This window comes from Cydia pomonella, chromosome 21, assembly GCF_033807575.1.
Source record: "Cydia pomonella isolate Wapato2018A chromosome 21, ilCydPomo1, whole genome shotgun sequence".
NCBI lineage: Eukaryota > Metazoa > Arthropoda > Insecta > Lepidoptera > Tortricidae > Cydia > Cydia pomonella.
Genome location: NC_084723.1, coordinates 4,286,336 through 4,298,577, shown reverse-complemented (window position 1 = coordinate 4,298,577; position 12,242 = coordinate 4,286,336). Strand labels below are relative to the sequence as shown.

At 36.6% G+C, this 12,242-nt stretch overlaps 1 protein-coding gene across 1 annotated transcript in view; it reads left to right on the top strand.

Annotated features, from left to right (window-relative positions):
* Positions 1–4,544, top strand: part of LOC133529519 (uncharacterized) — a 62,026-nt gene extending 57,482 nt beyond the window's left edge. The window contains exon 5 of the mRNA XM_061867249.1: positions 4,358–4,544. Within this exon, the coding sequence (XP_061723233.1) occupies positions 4,358–4,480 (123 nt within the window). The 3' untranslated portion in view covers positions 4,481–4,544. The remainder of the gene's footprint in view (positions 1–4,357) is intronic.
* Positions 4,545–12,242: the final 7,698 nt, after the last annotated feature.

Genomic DNA, 12,242 nt, shown 5'->3' with positions numbered 1-12,242 from the left:
ACGATCTGTGTTCTGGACATACTAGATTAGGGACTAAGGGCAGGAATAGGGTAGAGTCACACACACTGTTATAGGGTCTCTCTTAGGTTTGGTCTATAAAGTTGATTGGTTGGTGTATATTTCTCTTTTAAAGGTTCTAATGACGTGAAGCTATGGTTTTATATCTTGTACTAATGCTAATATTAAGTGAAATATTGGTAATGGAGTCTAATTACCTAAATCTTCCAGACTGTTACTTATCATGAGTGGAAAATTGAGGGTTATCTGTGAAATCTTATATCTATTTATTTTCATTTCTGGGTTTTTTTAGTGTAGAGACGAAGTACTGAGTATTGCAATCAGGTTCTAAGGTATTTATAAATTCAATTCTTAAATATCAAGTTGGGTTTAGGAACACAGACTATTCTAAGATTAAAGAATGGTTTGTTTTAGAGACCCTTTGGCAGGCGAGCGCAGTCCATTGGAATCTTTGAGTGGAATAATGCTCACCTTGATATTTCGATCTCATAAAGTACAATAATGAGCTAAACTTGTACTTCGTTTATACATTTGAAAGGCCTGGGAATTCAGCCTTCCTTTAGCTATGGGGACTGGGTAATAGCTTAGTAGCCTTAGTTTTTGGATATGAAAAAAGATAAGTAAATGGTGTCTGACGAATACTTATCGCTTCTCTTCGTCAGCCCCTAGGATTGCATAGGTTTCGAAGCGTTGGTCATAGCCCGTCTGGCTAATAAGATAGGAGTAGGTGGCCCGATTGATATTGCTAATCGGAGTAAGAGTCTTCAGACCTGCATCTAGCATTAGAGGCAGCACGTGTGAATAGATCACACCTCGCTTAGAAGATAATAGGTAATAATATTTCATTTTATAAGAATAGTGTGTAAATGGGCTTAACCCAGGAGTGCTGCTTCAATGTTACCCCGAAGACTTAATAGGAGTAGCAGGATTTTACCAAAAATATTTTTATATTTATATTATCTTACATGCTGCAATACTATTTTTATATTATCATATATGCTGCAATACTATTTTTATATTATCTTACATGCTGCAAAACTTTTCTAATGATTTAATAAAAATATATTTAACTTTACATCAAAAATCACATTGACGTTTCTGTATCTGTAACTTAAGGCTACACTCGACGCCAACGACTCGCGCGTGTGGGCGGAGCCTATATCCTTAACCATGACATTGCTCATAACTTTTAGTTTATTATACCTATATTTTCTCTCTACTCATAAGGTGTTTTACTTAATATAAAAATGGTTTAGAGTAACTTTAGTTTTACGGTGTTTTGCTGGGGGTAGAATCTTAACAAAATATCCTTTAAATTATTTCCTATTATCATAATAAATTATGTAGTACAGTAAATATCAGTTCCTTTACATTTAGGTAATAAATAATTAGGTAGAATCAAGAGTCCAAGATTTAGTTGTTACTCATTAAAGAATTAGGGTTCCGCGGTTCACTTCGAGGGGTCCTAACCTTAACTAGACGATCACTTGGCCAAATTATTGTTAAGGTAAAATTATTATTGGGGTAAAATTATGGGGGTAGAATTTAAGGGTGGTATCAGCTTTAGGTGAGGTACATTTTGGTAGGTAGGGCAAGGTACAGTTTGCGTTAAGTGTCATTTTGTATGAGATTTTTGACTTTCCAAAACGTCCCGCTTGGCGCGCTGTTCAAAAACCCATACAAAATGAGACTTAACGCAAACGCGTACGTCACGTTTCGCTATCGACTAAATTTACACTAGGGGTACAGAACTACCCTTTTGACGTTTCCTGCAGTAAGACAGTCGGTAGACATATTTATCACCTGTCAATTTATTTGTCGGGGTATAAGGCAGGTACCCTTGATTTTATTTTTATTTATTTATTTTACTTTATTAGGTACACCAAACAACATTGTACAATATCAAGGGAAACATACAATTGCATATTATGGCTTAAAAACCAGCACATGATCCAAAACAAGTGTACGCAGCATGCTTTACAAGTAAGCGAAAATGTTACACATTAATGTAACACTGTAGTGCACCAATTTGTCAAGAGATGGCGCCACCTCCGAGATAGAACGCGCTAACGATGTGTCGACGTAGAAACATGACCTCCGAGATGCAAATTACCGATCGATGTCAAAAGCTAGGAGCGGATTAGTGCTTGATTGCCTGCATTCAAGCTAATGAACACCTTCCAACATTAATCTTCCGAACTATTCCGATAGCAGCGCGGTGTCTCGGTCGAAACGCCTGCTGTCGTCACGATAGTTTCGTCAGTCTTAAGTTAAATCAGTAATATTAGTAGTTCTTGTAATTAAACCGACTAGGATAATTACGTTGTTTCGTCTGCGGAGAGTAACCCTCACTACAACACCATATAGCTACAGTGAAATATATCAGGGAACAAATGACTATCTAAACATTATAATATAAGGGAATAATAAAATTTACATTATAAAGATTAAGCCACACAAATGAGACAAAGTTAGAGAGTCAAAGCAGATGTCATCGGTCAGTGAGAGAGGAGGAGAAAAGGATGTCAGCCAAGCATTTCTTAAACCTAGCAATGTGGGGGTCGCCCTTGCAAATAGCTGTTTATTTCTCAACGTATAATGACGCACTACTCACAATACTTGTTTGATCTGTGGATACATGTTAGACGTAATATATCCCAATTTGCGCACGTAAACTTTTCGGGCAAACTGCTCCGAGCTACAGGGCGTCTGAGAACAGAGGCCCTTCCGCGTTCCACGTGGTGCCTCTCTGTCTGTGTGCACTTGTAAATTCTTACGTAAGCATATATATTATTATAATGATCTGAGTACGTGTGTCAGTGAGGCAACACACGTCGAACGCGGTCCGCGGTAGGCCCTCTGTTCCCCGTCGCATGGACCTCTCATGAAAGAATCCACAAGTCATCAAGTACCTTTTGAATACATCGAACTAGTTTTTTATGTTGCTGGATTCGTCAATCTATGAACTCCAAACAAAAACGGCCGTTTTAAATTTAGCCGCCTAGATTGACGAATCCAGCAACGTAAATATTATGATGTATTCAAAAGGGCTTAAATACAAAATACAGTACGTAGCGGCCCCCTTTTTTAAATATCTAACGTTAAATTTAAATAATTACAATTATTTAATTTATCTTAAGCGCAAATTGAAAACCTTTTGCTGGGTAACCCTCTAACCATTTGTACTCTGTAAACGAGCACATGGAATTGAATTTGTTATGTTGTAATTTGATTAATTATTCAATTGTATCTTAAAAATCATATTTATTAACTCCTTTCGTGATATTTCACTCTATATTTGACATTGTATTGACGACCCTAAATTGTTTACATTGACGTTTATTTTAAATTGAACTTGATTGATAATTAATTGAATGATACGAAACATAATTTTGACATAATGCATATTTATCATGAAATAAAGAAATCTAATCTAATAAAACTTTTCGGTGAGGAAACCGAACTATTAGTGACAATAATGTCTAGTTTCAATGGAAGTTCAGATGGCAGCCCCCTTCTATAAAATCTAATACCTATGTCAACTCTTCAGATTTGGGAGCGGACCCTAGGATAGCAATCGAGCGGCTCAAGCTCTCCAAATGGATTATGATGATGATATATAGAGATATATACCTATTTATAAAGCCATTAAACAATGGTAGAAACTTCCTGCCTCGCATAGCTAAACGATGTTATTTCCAGACCGATAGGACCTTCAAGAAAAAAGTGTACTACCATGTTAAAGGCTGGCAACGCACTTGTTACTCCTCTAATATCGCAGGTGTCCTCATGTCCTCATGACCGCTTTCAATGGAGTTGCATAAATCTTCACAATTATTTAATTGACAATATTGACTACTTGGGAGTCATTAGAATTGTCTAATTACTCCCAAGTACGTAGTCAATATTGAGCCTAGATCCCTGTGCAGGAGTTGCCGTGAATTTCGGTCGAAATTGTGGGAAGACCTGAACTCGAGGTATCCAATTTGTCTGCTCGTTTGCCTCGTATACATAAATACATATAATCACGCCTATTTCCCGGAGGGTAGTAAGAGACCACGGATTTCCACTTGCTACGATCCTGTATACCTCTTTCACTTCCTTCACATTCAATAACATTCCTAATACACGCTCGCTGGTTTAGGGTGCTCTTGACTTGGCCTTTCTTCAGCATTTCCCCGATTTGATCAGAGAAAGTCCGCCGAGGTCTACCCCTTCCAGCTGCTTCTATTAAATACTCCTCCCTTATACACTCTCTTTGTTAGCCTTCTTGCATCTTATATTAATAAGAAAATACCATACATGTGTCTTTATTGTGCGTGTACTATTATTGTTTCAGACAAGGAGCGTTACTTACGAGATCTTCACCGACTCTCACCACCACTGGAGAAGCTGGAAGCGCAGTTTAGACGATTTAACACATACGTACGAGAACAGTCATAATTTTACTAGCTCCCAATAAATTATTAATTCCACTCTTTAGTTTTGAATTGAAATGAACCAGTTAACAGCAAGTACAAAAGGTGGGTATTATTCTGAGAAAACTGAGGATACTTAACGGATGACACACGTTAGACCGTGCCGAGGCATCCGACAGGTCATTTTCTATGACGGCTGATCGGTGATCACGTGGTGCTTCCATAGAAAACGAAGCGCCGGAAGATCCGGCCTGGCCATGGCCCGGTGTAGCGTAACTCATCCTTAAGAGTATATTTTTGTTAAACATGTTTTTTAAAACACACATTTTAAAAATTATGAACAGGTTGTGGCATCTCCTCAGTTACTGGCAACGTCATGCTACAACAATCTAGTATGTAGGCATTCCCTATGTGTTGTTTTCAAGCAAAAAGTCCCACTTTGTCGCTTTCCACAATGACCCTCCCCTTTCTTTGACGAACAACACGTAAGAATCAAAGTTTTCATGGATCTACGTTCATGTTATCCTTAAAGTCCCATAAGGTCATCAAAAAGCCATAACAAAAATAATGTTTATTTTATGTTTAGGCATGGTTTTTAAAGTTAATTTTAGCGTGGCAACAGATGGCTAATGATAAAAGCATTTGCTACACAAAACTTGTCACACTTTGTATTCATGGTAAACTGCAATGAATTTTGAAAGTCACGTAATTGTTTAATTTTTTTCGTGCTTTTTGGCGAAATAATATTTATATCGGGATCATAAAAGATAACTATAATCCATTTAGTACTCAGGTTATACTAGGAGTCCATCGAAATGTTCGGAATTTCAAAGTGCTACTTCGCTACTTCGCAATACATGGTTATTTTTACTTAAAACAAAAGATTTGAAGTAGGTAATAGCTATTGGAAAAATAATTCAATATTTTATGGTATCCCCGAGCAACTACGGTTGAAGACATAGAATATCTTGACAAATCCCGTAAAATTCTGACATCACCCGGACGGTAATTTCCTCTTCACGGCCACGATAAAATGACTTGTTCCAAAACCTTTCGTGGGCCATTAGCCCCTAACTCGCCACAATATGATGTAAGCTAAAGAAAGAACGCACAAGGATTTTCGTACAAGACCCACCTGTTGCTATCTCTATTTCACGCGCATAATTATATTGCTGTCCTGCCCATTATACCGGCTGTCAATGTCACAGTGCGAGCGGGATAGCAATATATGCGCATGCAATAGAGATAGCAACAGGCTGATCAATGTACGAAGATCCTTGTGGTAAGCGTCATTTCTTTAGTAGCATAACCTACCTTTTCTCTGCCCATCTCCAAACGTTTAGACTTCTAGCGGTTAGGTTGAGGCTTCTAAAAATCCCTGACACTCGCCCAGTGCCCTAGCAATCCTGTCAAAGGAAATCCTAATATATAGCACCTACGCACAATAAATGTCAAATTTAAACTGTAGGGCTAAGATGGTCGGCTCTTTATCATTTGTCACCATGCCTGTCACGTTTTAACAAGTATGTAAGCGCGAAAGTGACGGACATAATGACAAGTGATAAAAATGGAACCATGTTGCCACCGCTGGTATTCCAACTGATGTATTATTATTATTACTAGGCGACTGTTTTGTTTGTTGATGGTTTCTCTTGTATATTTTTGTTTTGATTGTTTCCATAATTATACCTGTTGCTTTTTTTTGAGTAACATTTTAATATGTATCTTTATGTATTATTTGCAGAGATCGAATACCGGTATATTTTTCATACAAATTAACCGGTATTCAATTTCGGTCTCTCGGTTTTTTATTTATATTGTTTCATGTCACTTAGGTGATTTGATAATTCATCGTCCTTACCTAAATACCATTCTAGAATAATTATCAATGAAATATTTGGAATGCTGCGTGATTTTTAAATTTTTAGTTATATCGGTAACGATCCCTGATTATCTGTCATGGCATCACCGAATGAACCCTATAGGTAATTCAATTCAATTATGCTGAGCGTTATGCCGAGTTGGGTCCACATCGTGACGCACACTTTTAATGATTTCTTGCTTTTGTTGTCTGTACATGTTCGTACATGTTTTGTGATCGTCATAAATAAATATATTTTAACTTTATTTTTTCAGAATAAATTACTAAAAGTATTGATATATTTGAGAATAATCTGTAAACCTTGCCAAAAAACCCCTTATACTTTTTTCCTAAATGGCTTAATGATAATCCCTATGACAGTTCATTTTTATATGGAGTAACCATCAATGTAAACTGATTTTAGAGTTTTTTTGATACTTTAATACATTTTTGTAAAGAGAAATGTAACAATTAAGTAATAAAAATAGGGTAAACATCTATTTCTTCAATTATTTCTTAAAAGAGCCCGGTAACGATTTTAGAGCAAAAATGTAAAATTGATAGATTTAGTCGTTGAAATTGTACACCTTTTGTTACGTAATATCTAAATAACAAGTATTGGTTTCTATTAGCACGTTTTTTCATCTTGCCTTAGCGTGCATCCCCGGTAATATGTGACGAGAAGGGACACATTAAAAATTAAAAAAAAATATATGGTAGTAAATTATACAAAATGGTGTAAAAAAAAAGTTTCAACATATGTTAAGATTATTTAAGTATCAAAATGAAGTTGAATTTAAGCCAATTTTCAGAGAAATTGTCACTTGTTTTTAAAATTATTTCTGGAGAAAATTGATTTCATTTAACTTTCATTTACACTACTTCAAATTTATAATAACAAAAATGTAGTTTATTAAAGTTAAAGTACAGGACAAAATTTCTATATTTAGCAGTCCAAATGTTACGAAATTTACAAATAAGATCGACAAAATACGCGCGTTTACCTAAACGCCCATCAGAAAAAAAATCATTACTAATTAAGTATCTGTTTCCAAAAAATTGATTTATTGAAATGAAAGATAACAAGACGTGCTAATAGAACCAGTACTTGTTATTTCTAATAGTTAAGAAAAGGTGTACAATTTCATGCGCAATTTGACATTTTTGCGACTAAAATCGATAACGGCCTCTTAAGTCTATCCAATGGTGAACTCGAGAAACTGTCATACGGATCATCATTGGCCGCGTCAAGTTTAAATATTGCCAAATCTGCACGTGGTAGGCTGGATGATAATAATTATAACAAAAATGATAACGCAATGTGTCTCGTTTCCCATCTTTATCAGATTTCTCGTAATGGCCTCCTCAAAGACCCGCCAAAAAAAAGACTGACAAACCTACATACAAAGTATTATGGCTCATGTGGTTCAGTTAATGTAGTTTAGTAATTAAGTTAATTTAAGGTAGTTTTATGTAGTACAAATTTTATGTATTATAAGGACCCATTTGCATGCTGACAAAAACGGCTAAAAAGGCTAGGGCATGTAACTTGTAACACTTTTTATGTAAACCCTTTTTATGTGCAATTAAATGATTATGAATTATGAATTATTATGTGGATACAAAAAGATTTGTCCCATATCTTCTTCTTCTTCTTCCTCGCGTTGTCCCGGCATTTTGCCACGGCTCATGGGAGCCTGGGGTCCGCTTGACAACTAATCCCAAGATTTGGCGTAGGCACTAGTTTTTACGAAAGCGACTGCCATCTGACCTTCCAACCCAGAAGGTAAACTAGGCCTTGTTGGGATTAGTCCGGTTTCCTCACGATGTTTTCCTTCACCGAAAAGCGACTGGTAAATATCGAATGATATAGAATGATATATGATATAGATTTGTCCCATATATTGTGTACTTATTCTTAAAACTTATTATTCCTAAAAACAATAGTGATATATTTATTTAATATACGAGTATATATTGCGTAGACTTATGAATATGTAAGAGCGTTTCTTTTTTTGTGACCTTTTATGCCTTTTGTGCTATTTCTAGTCAGGATCGCGACCCCTTTTCGGCCCCCTGGCCTTTGTCATAAAATTAGGATGAAACCCTTGTGTGGACCATTGTAGTATTTGTAGTGTAGGGTAGTATTTGTAGTTTTATTAATGATCAGATTAAGCCTGGAAATCGGCGTACTAGCTATGTTGCTAACTAAAATACTGACAAACAAACAAGCCAAACACTTATAATAATTAAATAGCGGACTCTATACGATTTAGCAATGAAAATATCATTTAAATATTCGCAATTTATTATTCAATTTCGTTATAGCTGGACCAAGCTGACTCTGCAATGAAAAAGTGTGGCCACATCATCTTTAATGTCAAATTCTTACATATATATGTAAATTATACAGGATGTTTATTTAGTCACCTGCAATAATTTACGGAGTAAAATATATAGGTCATACAATATAGGAACAACTTTTATTATGGGTCCAACCCAGAAACCGTGAATTTTTTTTTTTATATGGCTTAATGTTCTTTCTTTTAATCTCACTTTATGTCAGTTTATTACATGTCTACCTATATGGCGTACTTAAGTATCCAGTCTTTATTTCTTACTTGTCCTTGATTTCGTTGAGTGGAAGTTAAATCCCTTTTCGCTATTATGTCATTCAAAATGCCAGTCTCGTGATGTTTAAGCTTGACAAGATTATATTTAGAACGGAAGATTATATTTCTGAGACAGTATTGCTAAGCCTTCGTTTTTTTTGCTTGGGATTCTGACAGCCATAAATTGACGTTTCAGGAATAGTGAACATTTTTTACTGTACATATTATTATCAATTATTTTTATATGAGGTTAGTAGTTCTTGCATGAACTCTTAAATGAGAGATTTTTTTTAAGTGGGAAGTTCCCTTGAACGTAATTTCAAACACATTCGAACGTTCAAACTGTTGAAAGCCGAATGACATGAGTAATGACGTAAACAATTATGCATTTTTTTTTAATTGAGGGTAGACACACACACGGCTCGGTCACGACATTGTGCGGCGGTAGCAGTGGCGCGCGGCGCGGCGGCCATAGGTTGTAGTGGAAATGAAGTGACTCATTATTATTATTATTATTATTTCTTTATTTAAGACCATCGGGGATCATTGTCATGTACTATCGATCGAACTTCACTTCAAGAAGTTCGTTTAATTATCAATTTTAAGCACGTGACATAGACATTTCTTATAATTATATCGCAGTGGCCAGATATGCTAAAAAAAGGCTTGGTATGGAGGATAGCTGGAGCTGCCACGGTATAAACCAATTCACTTGATACAAAGTATAAAAAAAAGATAATTTTTGGTCGAAAGGTTTATAATACATGAAAGTCATTAGAATGATACCAGTAACAATTATTTTTTACCCCAAAATAATACCTGATATATTTTCTTGTCGAACTGCACGCACTCGCAGTGCAAGTGTAAAACTCGTAAAAAATAAATATTTGTACTTTTTATTAGCTTAAAAAAATGCTAGGGTACTTTTTTTTAGTTCAAACTTAAACGGTGCTTCTAGTGTGTACCTAGTAATAAGTTAATAAAAAGTACAAATACTCGTATATATTTTTACCGAGTTTTATTTGCATAGAAAACGTCAGTAGTACAACTTTATAACTTCTGAGTCATATTTCTATGGCTTCATTTTAGGGACATGGCGTATAAAACATTTATTGTGTGAAATGTAATAAGCTTTCACTTCGCCTAACACAATATTCATATTAAATCCATACACAGAGAAAAAAACAAAAAAGTCTCAAATTTTAAGACACGTAAACAGGGATCACAGAAATTGTAGGTGTCATATTTGATTACTGTCACTATTGTTTGAACCCCATTTAAGACCTAAAATCTGTATTTGCAATCACATTATTTAGCCCAAAAAAGGTTTCCTTCACTTTAAAATAAAACTATCATTGTTTTCACGAATAAAGTATTATAATGATTGAAATTAAAAATAATCATGTCCCAATGTATTTCCGATGTTTTATTTTAGCTTGACTAAAATCTTCTTCAACCTAGCCTTTTCCCGGCCTAGCGCCAGGGTCCGCTCTCCTACTTAATCTTCTCCACTTTGCCCGATCTTCGGCATCCTCAGATGTGAGATTGCTCTCCACCATGTCCGCTCTCACGACCTCCAGCCAGCGCTTCTTAGGCCTACCGCGGCCGCGTGATCTAGGGCCTTGGACAGTGAGGTTTAATTAATTTTTTACAAGCAGAAACGTCTATGAACGATGTTATTAAGCTTAAAATAAATTTAAAAGTGGAAAAATTACTGTCTTGGATGAGACTTGAACTCACGGCCTCTGGATCGATACTCCACCGCTCTGCCATCTGAGCCACCAAGACCTCATCCCTAGGCAGCAATTTTTTTCCACCATATGGATCTAGGGGACCCTAGCGACATCCACCGTAAGAACGTTACACTTCTTAGATGGCTACCGGAATTCCAAGTCATATTGGAAATTCACCAATAACGATGCTACCCATACTTAATTAATTTTTAACAAGCAGAAACGTAACCCAAGACACACCCAAGATAGTAATTTTTCCACTTTTCAATTTACATATTGTAATATTACTTGTTCTGTGGTTTTACCTTCGACGTTACAGCTGGGTTGCACTAGGTGTGTTTACAGATGACTGAGGTCCCAGCAAAATGTCAGCGGAAATATAATAATAATAATTTTAATTTCAGAAGTGTTGCATTATTGAGCACTCATTCCTTACAGCTAATGTCTTCAAGAGGCTGTTCGGGCTGTCACGTATTCTGTTCAGAAGCGATGCCATCTTTTTACGCAGCACAGTACTGAAATTGTGTACGCGTGCTTCCGCGAACATGGTGGATGCATTGCAGAACCGTGACAGCCCCCGCAGTGCCAAGCATTATTGTAGTGGACGCGCGGAGAGCTGAGCGACCGTTGCGTACTGCTATAGATATGGGTAAACAACATTACACCCATATTTGTATTTAGAAGTATACGTGTAGTTTCAGTAGAACATGGCAGCTACCCGGAATAAAGGATGGCTCAAGCTAGACCGGGCCGGGGCCGGGCCGGAGCGTCCGACACGTTATTTTCTATGACGGCTGATCGGTGATCACGTGGTGCTTTCGATAAAGAAGACCCCATTTGGCCATACTTATAAGGGGATGATTGTCTTCGGAAAATATCTTTCAATTTAATCAAGGTATCCAAAGTACATAATGACAACCGATCTGGCCTAGTGGGTAGTGACTCTGCCTATGAAGCCGATGGTCCTGGGTTCGAATCCCGGTAAGGGCATTTACGTGTGTGATGAGCACAGATATTAGTTCCTGAGTCATGGATGCTTTCTATGCATTTAAGTATTTGTTTATACTATATATATAAATAATTGTGTTCATCCTCACACCCTAGAACCTAAATGGCCGCGTACTGTGCGGTTTAAGAGGAATTTCCTCCCGCGAACAAATGAGCTTCCTGCCGAGGTTTTCACGAGGCTACAGTATGGGGTTCTTCAAAAAAGGAGTGTACAGGTTTTTAAAGGGTCGGCAACGCGCATGTAATGCCTCTGGTGTTGCAGGCGTCCATAGGCTACGGTGACTGCTTACCATCAGGCGGGCCGTATGCTTGTTTGCCACCGTCGTGGTATAAAAAAAATATATATATATATACAGGGTGCTCGCGAGGAACCCATATAACTTTACCACCATGTTCTTGACCATCTTTAGAAAATAAAATGTCATATAAAGTAAACTGGATTCGGCTTAGTTTGCGAGTAATTAATATTTTTTATTTAAGAAAAAATCCAGTATAATGCACCTTTAGGATAGCGACGTTGCAAGACCGCATCACATTATCTGTCTGACGTAAATTGCAGAAGCTCGTTCCTGTCACTATCATTGACATGTGT